The sequence below is a fragment of the Myxocyprinus asiaticus genome, chromosome 20 (assembly GCF_019703515.2).
Source record: "Myxocyprinus asiaticus isolate MX2 ecotype Aquarium Trade chromosome 20, UBuf_Myxa_2, whole genome shotgun sequence".
NCBI lineage: Eukaryota > Metazoa > Chordata > Actinopteri > Cypriniformes > Catostomidae > Myxocyprinus > Myxocyprinus asiaticus.
The window spans coordinates 32,041,982-32,061,035 of NC_059363.1; the positions used below are offsets into that span (position 1 = coordinate 32,041,982).

Sequence of the window (19,054 nt, forward strand, 5' to 3'; positions counted from 1 at the left end):
ACCACCAGACCTGCCCGAGAGACCGCACCATGACCTTCATCACCCGGAGAGTGAGGGCGGTCCCGAACGCAGTTCCTGCATCAATCCCGGGTCAGAACTACCCTCGTGCAGTTCTTTTAGCACCTTGGCTTGGTGTACTTGCAGGAGAGCCATGGCGTGCAGGGCAGAGGTGGCTTCTCCAGCAGCACCGTAGGCTCTAGCCGTCAGGGACGATGTAAACCTACAGGCCCTGGACGGGAGCTTCAGGCGCCCACGCCAGGTGGCAGCGCTCTGTGGACACAAGTGCGCTGCGAGCACCTTATCCACCTGGGGGATCACCGAATACCCCATGGCCGCTCCGCCATCGAGGGTATCGAGAGTGGGGCCACCCACGATCTTTTCAGCTCCTCATGCACTTCCAGGAAGAAAGGAACGGGGGCGGGGTGTGGCCATGGGCGGCGCACCGTGCCCAGGAACCGATCGTTGAGCTGCGAGGGTTCAGGGGAGAGTGGAGGGTTCCACTCTAGCCCGACACTCGCGGCCGCCCAGGAAAGCATGTCTGTCATTTCCGCGTCGGCGTGAGACTAGGCGACCATTCCTGAAGGAGGAAGCCCAGCTGAAGCCTCTGCGTCAGACTGGACGAGCCTGCTCTCCGATGCTGTGCTAGATAATTCATCGTCTTCCAGAGCTCCGAACAAGAAGTCGAACTCGCACTGAGACGAGCCGCCGGTCTTGTGCGAGAGCCTGATCGGGGCAAGTGAGCGTGCTGGGGAATGGGAGGTCCGTGGGGGGATACGATCGAACACTTGGTGGAGCTCCGCGGAGAATGCTTGGAATGAAGCGCAACAGGGATGTCCATTGTCCCACATGACGGTTCCCCATTCACCAGCATTTCCGGTGAGGAGCCTGATGACGCATGCCACCTTCATTGTCTCCAATGGGAAAACAGAGGGCTGCAATGAGGAGTACAAGGAACATTGTGAAAGGAAGGTGCGGCAAGAACACGCCTCACCTGAGAACAGGGCTGGAGGATTGAGACGAGGCCCGGAGCGTCCAGAAATGTGGGGAACCACCGGAGCCGGCGAGGGTGCTTCCTGGGTGGGACTTGTATCGGGAGGCTGGCGGAGCTGTTGGAAGACAGAGGTGAGCTCAGCAAGCTGCGATGATCTCCAGAGCCTGGTTAGGAGTGGAGATCTGATCCTGCTGATGTCCCAGTAAAGCTCCCTGCTGAGAAAGGGTGGAGTGAAGGGTGGATTCCTCCACTGGGTCCATCCTGGCTAGATTGTTCTCTCAGAAAGCAAGAGACCCAAGAGCAGAGGAACAATTCACAGGATTTACTGACAATAAATTAGAACACAGCAGGGCTGGCGAAGCGTGGGGAACCCAGCACCAACTGCAGCAGGAAGGCAGTGAGTGTGTTTGTAGATGTGTGTGCGTCGTGGTTGTGTAGAGAGCAGATCCGTGAGGAATCCTCCATGAAGAGTGTGATCATAGGCGTGTATGCGTCATGGTAGTAGGGAGCAAATCTGTGAGAAATCCTCCGTTGAAGAATGTGTGGGCAGAAGGACAAGCGCAGCAGCAAACTGGAAGGTAACCACACTCCAGACACATGGGCAGAGATGGGCAATCAATTCAGATACACGAGACAGGACCAACTGAGGCAGAGAGAACGAGATGAGTTACTTGAACACAAAACAACAATCTAGCAAAGTTAATGACACAACGAAGGGATAAAATAGGCAGAGAATCAACGCTGAACAGGTGCTGTCAGCATGCTAATTAGTGGCATGATCAGTGTTCACATGGAAACAATCAGTGTTGCCATGGAAACACTGATCACGCATGCCGGCAGCACCTGAGACACATGAGGGAGAGAAAAACAAAACAAACAGAACAAACCGGCTAATTCACCGGGACCGTGACAGGCGCATATATAAAATATAATTGCGCCTTGTAAGTCGCTTTTGATAAAAGCGTCTGCTAAATAACTAAATTTAAATGTAACAGATATAACAATTTAGCATTATATCCACCTTTTCACACATAACAATGTAAAAGTGCCCTCTGTCTGCTCGTATAAATGTAACACATCATAAGAAAGTGTTTATTCACTGTTCAAATGCTCCTCAGATCACATCATTTAAATGAATGCATCTTTTCCAATTAAATTAACAACATATTAAATGAAACAAATGACAATAAAATGAATGACAAATAAATTAAACAAATGACAAAATACTTTTTTAATGTAACTTTGTTCTCATTACCACCTGTTTCAATTGTAACTGTAATGGAATACAGTTGCATATATTTTGTATTATAAATATGTAACACTGTCACGTGTATTCTGGTACTCCCCAACCCTGGTGGTTGCTTACCGGCCCAAGTCAAAAGAGCCCAGATGCCTTAGCAAGCATTACTAATAATGGATGCAAGGAAATAAAAATTTGTCAAATTTACTGCATGGTCTGTAGCCTTGAATTGATGCTTGACCTTGTTGCAAAGGGCAAAAGGTAGAAACTGAAAGATACAATAGACATCATAAAATGATGTGGCGATACAGTTATTAGGTTTGGCTGGGCTTTTGACGTGGACAGGGTGGTCTAAGAAAGCGTGAAATATTACATATATTCAAAGATCAAAGCTTTGTTCATACTTCATAAGCAGCCAGTCATAAATCAATCTTTAAGAACTTTCACACCAGATGGCCAGCTCTGTTTTGATGTTGTTTCCTTTGAGGTGGAAAAAGCAGAATTAAAGCGCTGACTGACTTTTGGGAAACCATTGGGAAATGAAAATGAAAAATGCTTGAATCAGAAGATTATGGAGCAGTTATTAAAGGGTCCGTCAGGATAATTACATTTGCAAATTAATTGTGAATCCTCCATTCTCAGACAATGTGATTAAGGCTGTTACTGCACCACTGATTGAACAGGTTCAAAAGCTGATTTAATGAATCACTTATCTGGTAAATCTGAATCCACTAAGACCAATTACTTGAGCTGCTGGTTCACATGGAGTTTAGGTCATCTGACTTCATCCAGTGAGATTCCTTATACCTGTTACATGTCCTGAGGTGTTTGAACTCCATGGGTGCACTTCTATCATCAGGACGAACAGTTCTGAGCACCGAGAGTAATGGTCTAAGAAGCATTTCTATTAGATTATGGTTTGGTATAGTGTGATTAGAAACCGTTCCCCACACTGACCATGTTAACCGGCCAAAACCTGACACCTTAGTTTTACCGAATACTCACTCTGTCTTCAATTAGTCAGGCAAACAGATAGTTCCACCCAAAACTCATGGCATTGTTTCAGGCAATGTTGCTACATAGGGCTGGTTGGGATGCTCAAACAAATAGAGCAATGTTTTGGAAGCACCACAAAACTACACAGTGTTCAAACTTTTTAGGGGAAACAACATACTATATGAATGGCTTGCTTTTAGTTATATAACTATATAACTAAGAATAGTACAAAAATTTTAACATAAAAAAAAAAACATACATTTAACACCTTTTACAATTTCCCACCAGTCATTTTTAAAGTAAAACTTGTTCAAGGGCTCATTTTGTCATATCCAATCATTCCTTTATGGTTTGATCATCAGCCAAAACACTCTAAATCACACATATATTTCTGTTATATCGTACTGATTCAGTTTATCACTGAACAGTTCAGACAAAAGCATACATATTTATGAGTGTGTAGACTAAATATCTGCATGCACACTGGGTTTAATTTTGTTTGCTATTGCGGTGGTCACAGCATTGTCCATTGAGAAGTGCTCTGGGCACTGTGAGCTCCATCTCTCATGAGACCAGCCCACTGTAATGAGCTCATTTAAGTCATGAAATCTGGTTATGAGGCATGACCAAGTCGAAATTGAAGAACATCTCTCTCAGTTTCTTGGCAAGCTCTCAAAAAAGCAAGCAGATTCAAATTCCGTTTTTTAGCGAGTGACCCAGTCAAAAGTTTCGAAAAGATGTTTGCCCCAGAGCTGTTATGATGTGAAGCTTGAGAAAACTTGTGCATAAACAGCTCTGATTGGCCCTTGCTTTTTCTAGGCATCTGTGCTGGTAATCCTCTGTTAGCAGAAAATGAGGAAGACACATTAGAGTGAGTGACTGGAAATGTGGAAGGATACGCTATGCTTTAAAGCAGGAAAAACAACCAATTTTAGCTTTAAAGAGGACATATCATAGAAAACAGGAAACCTTGGTCTTTTACATATTTTGATCATTTAGCAGATGCTTCTATCCAAAGCAACTTACAAACGAGGAAGACTAACACAATTCAACCTTAGGAGACGGTAACATGAGAAGTTCTGCAAAACAAAGATTACAAAATGAAAAATACCTACATTAATCAAAAAAGTTCAAGATAGGACAGAGATGTACATTAGCGACACCATAATAAATAGCAAAAATAAAGTGCCAAACCTGCTCTCAAACCCCCATCTGCTATTGGATAGACATACAGATGTTTCACCCAACTCACAGCGTTGATTTAGCCTATGTTGTTGTGTCGGGTTGGTAAGGATTCTCCAGAGGTTGCAGTAGAATTTTATTTTTTTACATCACTCTGATGGCCTGAGTTGTAAACTTTCCGACATGGTCTATTTTAATCCGTCATACTTGTATTAATTTTGAAAATACTACATTCAGGGGTGTAGTATCCATTATAATGGCATAAACATGACAATGGAGAGGTGTAAATAATATATTTATTGACTCCCCAAGTGCAAGTCTGGTGAAACCAAGAAGTTCTTGGGTGAATGTTCTACCTGTCAAACAACCGCTGTGCTAAAACAAGATTTTTAAACTTTTCCGGTTATGTGCCGCTTTTAAAGGAAATAAACGTATACAATTGCACATACATAACATGCACAATTTCACAATTCAGCATGCCTGATATAACAATAAAGATCACAGGTGTGAAGCACACACATCTCTGAAGCTCTAAACCATCTTTACACTGCAAAAGTGGCATATAAGTGCATTTACAGAGACCGTTTAATGCTGCTCAGAGCAGGCACAGCAATAACAACTGCATAAATGTGTAGCACCCACAAAATTCAAATGCTTAATTTGTATCACAATATTTTCATGTCTTAATCTTTATAATTCTATTACTCATTTACTATAATTTGTTTCTTTTATTTTATAAGATAATTTGTGTCAGATCACTTGAGCTCTTATTCCATGTTCATTTACCTTTAAAGGGGTCATGACATACTCTTTTTTTATTATTCTATTATCTTCCCTGAGGTCCACTTATAATGTCAGTAAAATTGTTTTGCACCAAAAGAGTCAGAATTAAATGATATATGATCTTTTTCCACCCTGTCTCTTGCTTTCTGTCTGAAAAGCTTGGTTTAAAGCTATCTGGCTCTTTAAGACTTCAAAGACGCCCACTGTTCTGATTGGCTAACTTCGTGCAGTCCCTCAAATACAGCCATATTTCAAATTCAATCGAAAGAAAATGAACAAACTTTACATTATAATTTATAAAACTACATTTCAGGGTTAACACAATGTATACCCAACATATTTAATCTGAATGTACAACCCCAATTCCGAAAAAGATGGGACAGTATGAAAAATGCTAATAAAAACAAAAAGGAGTGATTTGTAAATTATATTCACTCTTTGCTATATTGAAAACACCACAACTACACATAATATGATGTTTTACCTTGTGAATAGTATTGTTGTTTTTTTTTTTTTTTTAATGTACAGTAATTTCAAATCAGATGATTGCAACATGCTCCAAAAAAGTTGAGACGGGGCAATTTAAGACTAATAACAATTTGACAAGTAGAAATAACAAGGCGATGTGAAACAAGAGATGTTAAACTGGTGAGGCAATCGTGTTATAGTATATAAGGAGTCTCCAAAAACAGCCTAGTCCTTCAAGAGCAAGGATCGTTCGAGACTTGACAATTTGCCAACAGATGCTTTAGCAAATAATCCAGCACTTTGAGAACAATGTTCCCCAAAGACAAATTGGAAGGATTTTGGGCATTTCACCCTCTACAGTGCACAATATAGTTTCCAGATTCAAGGAAACTGGTCAAATCTCGTTGCGTAAAGGGCAAGACGAAAACCACTTCTGATTGCGTGTGATCTCTGATCCCTCAGACATCACTGTTTTAAAAAATGTCATTCATCTGTAATGGATATCATGAACATGGGCTTGGGATAACTTTATTAAACCTTTGTTAGTCAACACCACTCGCTGCTGCATCCACAGATACAAGTTAAGATTTTACTATGCAAAGCAGAAGCCATACATCAACACTGTTAGAAGCGCTGCTGACTTCTCTGGGCTCGGTCTCATCTTAGATGGAAAGTAGAACAGTGGAACTGTGTTTTTTGGTACGAAGAGTCCACATTTAAAAAAGTTTTTGAAAAACACAGTAATCATGTTATCTGGGCCAAAGAGGAAAAGGACCATCCAAGCTGTTATTAGCATCAGGTCCAGAAGCCAGTGTCTGTATCTTCATCCAGCATAACGATGAGTCTGCATACAGAAGGGAGGTTGAACAGCTGGCCGTCTGGTGCAGTCAAAACAACCTAGAGCTGAACACGCTCAAAACAGTGGAGATGACTGTGGACTTTAGGAGAAACACCCCAACATTGACCCCGCTCACCATTCTGAACAGCACTGTGTCAGCAGTGGAGTCATTCAGGTTCCTGGGCACTACCATCTCACAGGACCTGAAGTGGGAGACCCACATAGACTCAATTTTAAAAAAGGCCCAGCAGAGGTTGTATGTACTTCACCAGCTGAGGAAGTTCAGTCTGCCACAGGCGCTGCTGATACAGTTCTACTCAGCTGTCATTGAGTCTGTCCTCTGCACTTCTGTAACTGTCTGGTTTGGTTCAGCTACCAAGTCAGACATCAGAAGACTTCAAAAGATAGTTCGGACTGCTGAGAGGATTATTGGCGCTCCCCTACCCACCCTGCTAGAACTGTGCACATCCAGAGTGACAAAAAGGGCTGGTAAAATCACTCTTCACCCCATTCACCCAGCACACTTACTTTTCGAACTGTTGCTCTCTGGCCGGCGCTACAGAGCACTGAGCACCAGAACAGCCAGGCACAGGAACAGTTTTTTCCCTCAGGCCATCACCTCATGAACAGTTAAACTGCCCCCAAATACTTTCCTTTTATCAATACAACCATATGCAATATTCAATCCATCCGTTCCTACTTATATGTATATTTCATTTATATTCTTTAATATATCCTACCTCTTCTTCAATACATTACATCACCTGCACAAAATTTGTATATAAATTATTCTAACAACATTATTGCACTATTGTATATTTCTCTTTTTTCATCTGTTATATCTCATTTTTTTATTTTTATGTTTAAATGTATATGTTTGTATGTATGTATGTATGTATATACGGTTACATTTGCACTGGAAGCTTCTGTGTCCATGGCAAATTCCTTGTGTGTGTAAGCATACTTGGCAATAAAGCCCATTCTGATTCTGTATGGGCCAGGGGTGTGTCAGTGCCCATGGCATGGGTAACTCGCACATCTGTGAGAACACTATGAATGGAGACAGATATGTAAAAATTTTGGAGCAACATATACTGCCATCCAGTGTTGTCTTTTCCAGGGACGTCCTTGCATTTTCCAGCAGGACAACTTCAAACCACATACTGCCCAGATTACAAGTGCATGGCTGTGTAAGCAGTAGGGATGTGCGAGACTAGTCGACTAGTCGACTAAATGGTTCTGATGCTGCTAGTCGACATTGGAAATACTAGTCGGTTAATATTTCCCCCATTAAACTGATAATAATTTTTACACATTTACGTTTGGCTTTATATTTTTACAGAGGCTGCACTTAAATTACTGTCATATTAATGTTACATATTTTAAATAGAATTAATAATACAAATATTATTTAAAAAAGAGGATATCTAGAGCAGATACATAGTTTAATTTCCCCTCAGGCTGCGCGTGCTTCTTCGCTCTCTCACTCACGGCGCGCGCAGGAAAATGTCCTCTCACTAGACAAGCAAACTCAGCAATGTAGTAATGAAATCACTTCGGTGGTGCGGGAATCGGCTTTCCAAATTTTTGAAAGTCCCTATGGATGTTTTCACATTTGAGTCTTCTTTAAATCTGTGTGTGCTTGTATGTAATTTTTCCGCTATGCAGGCTTTTTCAAGCGCAGGATAGCCACCTCAGGTGAGTTAAGTCCCGTCTTTCACCGGACCATGTCGACGGGTTAATTTTATTCATCAAAAAATGTATGCTTTTGAGTAAGTAGCCTAGAACATAACTGTTTTAGACTAGGTATGCAATTTTTTAATCTGCTGATTAAGAAGGCTATTTTCAACGAGGTGCCGACTGCTTAACATGTTAAACTATCTTTTATTCTGTGTGCACGTCATGTTTAGAATACATTAGGTTTATTGTAGGCTACATCACAGGCCTATTTTTTCTATCCTATAGCTACTTTTTTTTTTTTTTTTTACATCATAACTGTTATTGGTTGACTGTCATATTAGATCAGTGGTTAATGCACGACTGCACGTCGTGAAATACGCACAACTTTTCAGCGCTTTTTTTTCTCTCTCATAGATTTGGCTTAGCCTACCTGTTAATTATTTTTAACAAAGTCCTGACTGTTTTAATATGTTAAGTAACTTTTACTTGGTGATTTCCATTTAGAACAGGCTTTTAGGGTTGTTCCATTGATCCTGCACAATTCATTCAATTGTTTTCAATAAATATGTCAGTTAAATATTCGCTAACGTTGATTCAGTGAATGCGTGTCATGTTCTATATTTAATGTACAATGATCATAATTCAAGGTGAGCACGTTGCAGATAAATGCCCCTTTTCAGTAGAATTTAGCATCGGATTTGGAATAGATTAAGTATTTTAAATAGGTCGCTTAAAAAAATGTTTTTTTTACTGTTTTCTGAATGTTGGTTTCTCTTTAGACTAGTCGATTACAAAACTTCAGTTTAAACAACAGTCAAATTAGTCGTAGCGCACATCCCTAGTAAGCAGAGAGTGTGGGTGCTAGATTGGCCTGCCTGCAGTCTTGACCATCTCCAACTGAGAATGTGTGGCACATTATAAAGCACACCATCCGGCAACTAATACCCTGTACAATTGTGCAGCTAAAGACCTACATAATGGATGAATGGGGGGAAATTCCACTTTCTAAACTTAACAAACTTGTGTCTTCAGTGCCCAAATGCTTAAAGGTGCAATATGTAATATATTTACTGTACTAAAGCATAAAATTATCATAATATGTTATCAGAAATTTAGGAAACATGCTAAGCTGAAATACTGGCTTTTCCAAAAACAATGCTACAACCAGTATATTCTACTTTGAAATATCCGTTCTAGGCCGGAATTTCTTTTTGTGTTTTGGCCTGTGTGATCCCACCCACTGCCCATTTCCAAATAGTATTTCGACACCCCAGGTTGCCAGATTTGAAACAAGTTAGTGGGCAAACACAGGGCGCTGCAGCCATGGAAGCCAGCAATACAACTAGCTAACATTGACAGAGTTATAAAAAATCCACATGAGCTGGTTTATAATTTGCAAACAATAAAAACATTGCAAACGTATACATTAGTTGATCAACTTACAGTGAAAGTCTCGTCGCTTGCCATTGTCAGTTTGCTCGTTCCTGTTGCGTGTCCTTAACCTGGCAACCCGCGTATGCTTCGAGTCAGGGGAGGAAGGGGTGGGGGAGACAACTCTCTCCAATATTTTGAATTTGGACTGCAGTACCCATTTTAAACGCTTGATGTCAATGATACATATTGCTCCTTAAACAAGTGTTATTAGAAGAATTGGTGAAGTTTCACAATGGTAAACACTCGACTGTCACGTTTTTGGAGCGTGTTGCAATCATCTGATTTGAAATTACTATCATTTAAAAAAAAATTGAAATTCACAGGGTAAAACATCATATAATGTGTAGTTGTAGAGCTTTCAAAGGGTGATTATAATTTACAAATCACTCTTTTGTTTTTATTAGCATTTTTCATACTGTCCCAACTTTTTCAGAATTGGAGTTGTATCAAAATGTTCACTCAAGCACAGCAACTATCAAACAGTCATGACATTTGAAACATTTGTAAATTAAACTGTGTACTCACGGGTCCGGTAGTGTTTAACTGCTGCATCTTTCAGTTCCTTTGCAAAGCTTGAATCATATTGTGACTGGTTCACAAGCAATCCACGCTGATATGAGCCAAAAAAAATACAGTCCACGCTGAAATGTTCTGAATACGCAAATGTTATACAGTCCTGGTAATGTTAAGTGCTTCAACCGGATTCAACAGGCCAAAGCAGAGATGCTGGTCTTCACAGGAGCGACAACTCTTGTCTTCTGTGTTTGTTTGCACACAGAACAGCATGTGTGTCTCCCAGAAAGCGGCGGCAGCTCAATGAGATTCGTTTTTACAAGTTGCGCTTGTACCGCTATCGAAACGATTAAAGATGTCAATCTAGTCCATGTTTGCAAAAGACCAACAATTAAATATAGCACATATGGGTGCAAATATGGTCCAGGATGCCTTTAAAACAACCGGAAACAGCTTAGCTGAATGAAACACAATGGAGGTCTCATTTCTGGAGTAATAACTTTATATCACAGCCGCAAGATGCATGATAAAAGTCAAAGCCAATCATCTAGTGTAGAAAAACATTTAAATCCAGATAGGTACATGAAGGTGTCCTGTGTAAGTCCACTTTGTTGTAGAGGGATCTCCCATGACAGTCCCATCTCTCTCCTCTTCACCTGTGTGACTGACTGTGAGCAGCAGTGGGCGGGGCCAAAGGTGCAATGACTGAAAAATAGGCATTGATGTATTGCTGGAGGCAGTCATTATGCAGATGTATTTGGTTTGTGACGTCACAAGCTCCATAAATTCCAAACAGCCTGTTTCTAGAGGCTGGTTTAAATAAATGCTATTTTTTCTATTAAGGAGGAAGTTTTCAGTTCTGATACAGTATATTTTTATAGTGCAATGACCTCTTATATGTCAAAAGATCAAGGAAAATGTGATTCCTCATGTCATGACCCCTTTAAGAAGCCCAAGTCCAGAGAGAAAAAAAAGGGCACTGTTTTACAACAGAGCAGAAGTAGAGTGTGTGTTGAAGAACACATGCATGTTGTATCGATATGGGGTTAGAATTTTTTGTAATTAACATACAAATTGAAAAAGATTCATAAATAAATGGAATAAAATCCACAAATAAATGTAAGGAGTTTTGCAAAAATGAAATGAATTCACAAATAAAAAAATGAGATTTACAAATATATGTTAGGAGTGTCACATAAATAAAGTTAATTCACAAATAAATAAAATGAGATTTGCAAATAAAAAAAGATTTACAAATATATGTTTTAACTCACAAACACAACTCTGTCCAGAATTCATTTGTGGATAGCTTGCTGTGCATTTGTGACTTTTGAAACATTTCTTGCAGGAGAGCTGCAGGCAATCCACAAATAGGTGGACTCCACCCATCGTCTACTCATGCCAGTCAGATAATGGCCACATTATTCAGACCACTCGTAGCATATTCTATCTTCAACCAATCACACTTAGTTTTACTATCAGGCAGGACCAGAGTCACAGCGTTCTCATGAGCATGGAATCAAGCACATACAGATAAGCTCCAAGGCTGCAAACTCTAAGAAACGGACGTCATCAGAGGAATAATGTGACATAAGGGTCATATAATTTTCTCTCAGTTATAAACATGTGGTGTCTTGTTAAATGTCGACAGCCGAAAATTGCCCATTTGTAGAGTGTCCTGATCATTAGCTTTATAGCTAACCTGGTATGAGTCTGCTGTTTTAATTCTAGCCAAGTTTCTTGCCTGAAACTCCTAGCTTCTTAATGGATATGTATGTATGTGTCGTCAAAACCTTTACTCTTAGTGTTACATAGCAGATCCAAACAGACACACTACTAGACACTACAAAAGATCAGTAGTACAGATAGTGCCTTTATAAAACATCGAATCATATTATAAAAAATATTAATCATATTAGATGATCTTAGGAGCACAAACCATAAATTAATATCCTATATTACACAGTGTACAAGATCTGCTATGGCAGTAATTTGGTTTCACATTATGTTAATGTATTTAATAAAAGCAGTTGTAAGGTAATATTTATTAGAATTGTGCATTTGAGCACTTGATAATGATACCAAAAAAATGGCATTATTTTATCTTACAGAAAATAAAGGCTTAATACTTTTCCTCACAATTAAATCACTTTATTTCAGTAGTGACCCAGTGTCAGAAATTAACTTTTACATTTATGGTCAGTATTTGCCCCCTCTATTTGATTTTCAGGGGCATTTTTTACCTTTATGAGGGATACATTTTTTCTAACAATTTAAAACATAAACTGTGTCTAATCCGTTTATGTCAAAATTTTAATGTAATCAACTCATTAATACAAATTCATAAGTCTGAGAATGTATTACATCTTACCCAAAGAAAATTACATCAGCATCAACTCTATCAGAGGTTACAAATAAAAAACAGAAGAATTCATTACGAGGGCATTTTTTTGCTTCCACATTTTACATTTTGGGAGCATTTTATGATTTTTAATGCCATTTTTGCCACAAGCTCCCCTTAATTTGAGACCATGTAGTGGCCACGCAGCAAGTTTGCAGCTGTATCAAAAGGTTTGAGCGTGTTTGACTCGTGACAAGAGCGCTATTGCAAGCTGATCTATTCAGACATAATGTGCTTGAAAGACTCTGAAAGCTGCTCAGAAAGTTTCAGTGAGAGTTATGGATGGAACGGAGAGCAGGCACGATCATGTGAAAGGTGATGGAAGAGTGCAGAGTGCATCTGATAGGGGAGAGCTGTGAGGGCGCGCACTCCGGGACGCAGTGGTTCCCAAACTTTTTACAGTGGCGTACCTCTCCAAACATTCAACATCCTTTCATGTACCCCCTCTCTAACGCATAGATAACATTCACAAAAGGTATTTTGAAAATATTTATATTCAACACAATTATCTTGTTGTAAAACAACTCCCTTATATTAAACACGTTATATTTGTACATGTTTTGTACATGTTATATTAATCATATACATATAGAATAAATGGCTTAGCCATAGGTGTATTACAGACCGGGCCAGTGGGGCCAGTGCCCAGGGGCCCTGGGCTGTAAGGTCTGCCAGTTTGTATATGCTTGAATTTGTGGCCCCCACAGCTGTCAGCTTATACAAGACCCCCTCAGTAGGGCCATGTGACTATGAGGGCCCCCATCCTGCTTATAGGACCCTTTTGCCTTCCTGTTTCTAATTTTTAAAAAAATCTGAGCCACTCTTTAACATTTATACATTTGCTTTGGATTTACATTTCTGACTATTATTTCATACTTTAGGCTTTATAGGGTTAAGTTTTATGCTTTGTATGAAAAGTGCTGTCGAAAAAAAAAATTATACTATTCATTGCTATAACTGCATTTCTCCCCAATATTACAAAAAATAACTGGGCTTAGGTGGTTGGGAAAAAGAAGATATTGATATTTTATTTAGTGTAGTACAAAAGCACTGACCTAGAAATGTAAATTTTGTTGAGACAAACTATTATGTTGGTTTGACAAAACCTTGTCTGAAAGTTTAAAGTAATTATAATGCTTGAAGTTAGACATTTTAACAGGTCTTACCATAAGAGAGGAGAAAGAAAGAAAGAAAGCATCTTAAAGCAGATTAAAGGTGTTGTGTGTAAGTTTTGACCACTGAAGTTTGAAATCATGAACATTCAAAAATAGACTCTTAGATCATTTAAAATTCAGTTAAAATAATCTACTCTAAGGGATTTTAGCTTACATGATGCCTTCACAGGGATTTTCGATGGGAGAATAATAATGGTAGCCAAACTGTAGGGTCACTGCAAACAGAATTGACAATAAAATGACCAAATGACCACTATTTTTGAGCCCCACACCTTTCAGCCCATCGAAGCTCTCACAAGGGAGGGTAAAGTCTTTAAAGGGAATAGGGATGATCACTTCTGAATGGAACGCACCCCATCATTCAGATGAGTTACAAAATATATAGCAGCGCGAGCCAGAACTGCCTGAAGTCTTTGCCAAGTTTCACCAAACCCATATGTACTTGATGTAGGAGTCTTTGATGAAGTTAAAATATGTCATAATGTATTATAGTCCCTTTAAATATATGCATGTTTACACATTTATTGCACATTTTGATACATTCTTGTTTTTTGTATGCATAATTTGTAGTATTTACAAGTATTTACATTGAGTTTTCATCACTAATACGTACATAACAAACACTAAAATGGCACTGTCTCTTTAAGAACAGTGGCTGTTCGTGTTTTGGTTAAGTGGTTTCTTTATCACGACCATGCTGTATGTTTGAGTTAATCTGACTGTAAATAACAGAACGGGTAATAAAAGAGACTTAAATCAATGAAAATTGACTGCGTGGATCTCAACTTTGAAAGATAATTGGACCGTGGCGGCCTAAAAGAAAATTGGCCCGGGGCCCTTGCTAGTCATAATCTGCCCCTGGGCTTACCAGTTGAGATGGAAATGCTAGATATGATGTAACTACATACAGGGATGGGAAGGTTACTTTTGAAATGTATTCCACTACAGATTACAGAATACATGCTGTAAAATGTAATTTGTAACGTATTCCATTAGATTACTCAAGGTCAGTTTTTTCACTTGTTTTGAGTATAAAAACTCTGCCAGTACAGTAAGACAAAATACACATGTTAAAAATACAGTCTCTGTAAAACCTAAATATCTTATGCAGTGTTGTTTCTAAAACAAGATATATCAAATTGATCTTTTTTTAAGGATTTTTCTATATTTTTACAGGAAAACGATACAAAACTTATTATCAAGAATATGATTTTTGCCCTAATATCAAAGGTCTTACTAGAAAAAAAGAAATTATGATCCAACATGTATTTTCTTGATAAAAACATATGATCATGCCTGGTAACGTGCATGTAAAATGGCTAGAAATAGCATTTTAGCTTAGCATAAAGCTGACAATTTACACAAGGCTTATTTCTATTTCTACTGCTCCAAACTTATTAACTTACTTCTCTGTCTGCTCGTATGAATGTAACACATCATAAGTGTTTCACTGCTGTTCAAATGCACTTTGGATTGCATCATTTATATGTATAAATGTTTTCTATCTGAAAGAACTAAATTAATTTCCTAAACGTAAGTTCGGGAGGAGAGAGTCCATCTAATCTTTCAATTAACAGCCAGAGTATATAAGCAGCTGTTTACCTCTCTTCAGTCTCAGCTGTTTCCAGCATTCGGCTGCGACAGATCCACAACTGCGGCATCTTTCGGGTCATGCAACAACTACCACAACACCACAAAGCAGCGCAAAGGTGCTGTACAGGTGCCACAACTGCGGCGTCTTTCAGACCCGTGCGTCAAACTCCCACGACACTGCAAAGCAGCACAAATGTGCTGTTCAGGCCGTGCCACTAAATCTCCCAAAACACCACAACGATGTTTCCTGTTTCCTCTTATGCTTCCTCTTATAAAAGTCAAGGGGCATAGTTCATAAATATACACCCATCGCAAACCGCAATTCGGCAAGGTTCTTTACTCAGCACCACCCGCTATTCGAATTCAGTGTGGGCTCTTGCGTTGGGATACAGTGTGAGCCTTTGCATTTTGGCCACAGGTTCTCCTGTTTGAATCACTGTGTGGGCCTTCCCATTCGAATGCAGTGTGAGCCTCAGCACATTGGTCGCAGGCTCTGAAGTTCGAATCGCAGTGTGGGCCCTCCCATTTGAATGCAGTGTGAGGATTCACGTCATTCACTACATGGGCTCTCCCATCCGAAACGCAGTATAAGCTCTCCCTTTCAAGTGCAGTGATGGTGCAGTAATCTTAGGAGCCTTTAGCATTCCCCGTTAGCCTGCGTATTGGCATTTATTTTGCTCATGGTTAAAATGAGCCCAACATATAATAAAAAGAGCCTGATATAACCTCCAAAATAACCTTGTGCTTTCCTTACATGCGTGTGTAAACATAATAAAGCCATGTGTGCCTCACTTGATTGTGCCACAGCAGCGCCCCACTTGGTACCGCCACAGTAGTGCCCCATTCGATACTGTGCCACAGCACCCGACCACGCTCGATACTGCCGCAGCAGCTCCTGCCTATGTTCGATACCGCCACAGCAGTACTCCTTTTGCTTTTGATACTGCTGCAGTAGTGCCCCGACATGTTTTCCTAACTAATCTTTTGGTTCCCTTGCAGGTGTGTATAAATGAAATGGTTATATTTTCTTAACTAACCTTTTGCTTCCCTTACAGGTACATACACTGAGTTACTTCTATCCTCTCCACAGGCACTTTCAATGTCTAAGTTCCATTCTTTTATAGCAGTGCATCTACAGCAATGGAAACACAGCAGCACTCCCACAGGAGCACCTTCACTATGCCCCCAAATACTCAATCCACTGCTGCAGCAGTTGTTTAAACTCCGCTCCCGCAGGAGCGCCCCCCCCCCTTTTTTTACTATTCCATCTCCTCTACTTCACTGCCACAGCACTGCCTTAACTCTGCTCCCGCAGAAGGCCCACTTTACTCTACTGCCGCAGCAGTATTTTACCATGCTTCCGCTAAAGACCTTTGTCTTCACTTCACAGCAGCTGTAACGAGCATTACGGCTGTGGTCACCATCTCCTCTGTTCATTTCAAACACCATATTTCCCTGTCTCTAGGTAGACCATTGAATGAGCTACTGCTGCAAGCGAGTTGATCTGACAGTATACCTATGGTACAACCCCCTATTGTTGTACACAGGTCCTTTAATCTAAACCTTCCACCCGGATTGGGCCCTTACGTGAGGCTGCCTCCGTAAACTGGCTGATTAGATGCAATCTATCAATGGTACAGCCCCTATAGCTGCATAAATATCCTTCGTCTAAACCTTCCACCCAGAGCAGGCCCTTCCGTGAGGCTGCCTCCGAAACCGGCTGCTTCAATGCAGTTTACCAAAATCTAGCTCCTGCAGACCACCCTGTTAGACAACTCCACACCCTATCTATGGGTTCAATACTACAAGCCGTCTCTCCCAGAACAGTCCAAACTTACTGGACAGCTTGGAGTTCCTTCAAAAACTTCCACAGAGCATACAACTTCGTTTTTCCAGATTTTACCCTCCTCTCCATATCCCCTTTCATATCTCACCTCCATAATACCAAATCAATTCAGCCAGGAACAATCAAAGTCTACCTCAGCGGTGTACATTTCTTCTTTAAACTCATCCATGGCCAACAATGCCCTTCCATTACAAACCCCCAGATAGCTCTCTTTATCAAGGGTTTACACAAAATGAATCCCACCCGTCCAGACACCAGACAACCACTAACCATCGACATCCTAACCAAATGCCTCGTTACTCTTCGCTCCGGTATATTTTCCCCCAACAATACAAGAACCCTAGACGCCATGTTCAATTTAGCTTTCTTCGGCTTCCTCAGAATCTCAGAACTCACCATCAACTCCACCTTCAACCCAGCCATCCACCCCACCTTCCCTGACCTTCAATTCTCAACCCATGACACAATCCGTTTCAATATCAAACAGAGTAAAACCGATCAATTGAAACACGGACATTCAGTTTTCATTTTCAGTCTGGCAACCCCCATTCAGCCATACCAGTCCCTGGCTTTTTTTCTTTTTTTTCTACTCCAGAGAAACTCTGAAATCACCTCTCCGCTCGACCCTCTATTTGCTAATGACAAAAACCTCCCCGTATCTAGACATTGGTTTCAAAAGAATCTAAAAATTTGACTGACACAAAAGCAGTGATTTACAAACAGTTACATGAAGAGATGAGTCACTTAGGTGCAGACAGAATGGTATTGTTTGCCAGAGAGTGCTTCGTTTGGCCAAAAATGAGAGAGGAAATTGAACATTATGTCATTATGTGACAAAAGTGTACAGATGCTTGAAACAAAGAAAACCAAACAGAATGACAAAGACACCAATTCAGAGCATAGAAACATCTGCACCATTTGAAATTACCTCAACTGATTACTTGCACCTTGAGAGAAGCAAGAGGGGAGTGGAGCATATATTAGTAATTGTGGACCACATCACAAAATTTGCACATGCATATGCAACATCAAATAAATCTGGCAAAACAGCAGCTAGTAAGATCTTTGAAGAATTCATACCCCGCTTTGGATATCCAGCCAAAATTCACCATGACCAAGGAAGGGAATTTGAAAATGAACTGTTCAAAAAGCTGCAGAGTTACAGTGGAATCCAGCACTCTAGAACTACTCCCTACCACCCCCATGCAAATCCAGCTAAACGTTTCAATAGAACCTTGTTGAGCATGCTGAGAACTCTGGAGGAAACACAAGCCAAACTGGAGAGACTACTAAAACAAAGTTGTCCATGCTTACAACTCAACAGTACATGAAGCCACTGGGTGAAAACCAATCCTGCCCATTGATCTGGTGTTCCCAAAAGAAAGAATTGATGACACCCCAGTATCTCATCGAGGATATGCTGAAAAGTGGAAAGCATCAATGCAAGAAGCACACAATATTGTGATCAAAAACCACAAGAGAACAGAAATATTACAATCAAAAAGCATGAAGTTCAGTCCTTAAGCCTGGTGATCAAGTATTAGTGAGGAACTTATCAGAAAGAGGAGAAACTGGTAAAATACGGGCCTACTGGAAAAATAAAATCCATGTTGTCAAAGAGACAGCCTCTTGATGAAGATGGATGAGAAAGAGTTCTACACAGGAATCTTTTCTTACCCTGTCCTTACCTTGTCGAATGAGAACACTCAAAAAATGTGAATGAGAAAGACAAAAGAGCAGACAAACAGCCAAAAGCAACAGTTAAAAAGAAACAACCTGAAACGTATTCATATCATGTAAGATCTGACGATTAAAGTGATGGAGAATACATTCTGTGGATTGCTAGACAGAAAGTCCAAAGCAATCTAAATCCTCAAGCACCCACCTTCATACACACAGTGAAGCATCCAGAGG

The 19,054-nt window shown here is 40.2% G+C and overlaps 1 protein-coding gene across 1 annotated transcript; it reads left to right on the forward strand.

The window, feature by feature from the left end:
* Positions 1–846: 846 nt before the first annotated feature.
* LOC127411101 (uncharacterized) lies at positions 847–17,834 on the forward strand. Its single transcript, XM_051646466.1, has 4 exons — positions 847–1,193; positions 1,430–1,489; positions 16,842–16,881; positions 16,980–17,834. The coding sequence occupies exons 1-4, from the start codon at positions 847–849 to the stop codon at positions 17,832–17,834; spliced, it is 1,302 nt and encodes a 433-aa protein (XP_051502426.1).
* The last annotated feature ends 1,220 nt before the right edge of the window (positions 17,835–19,054 follow it).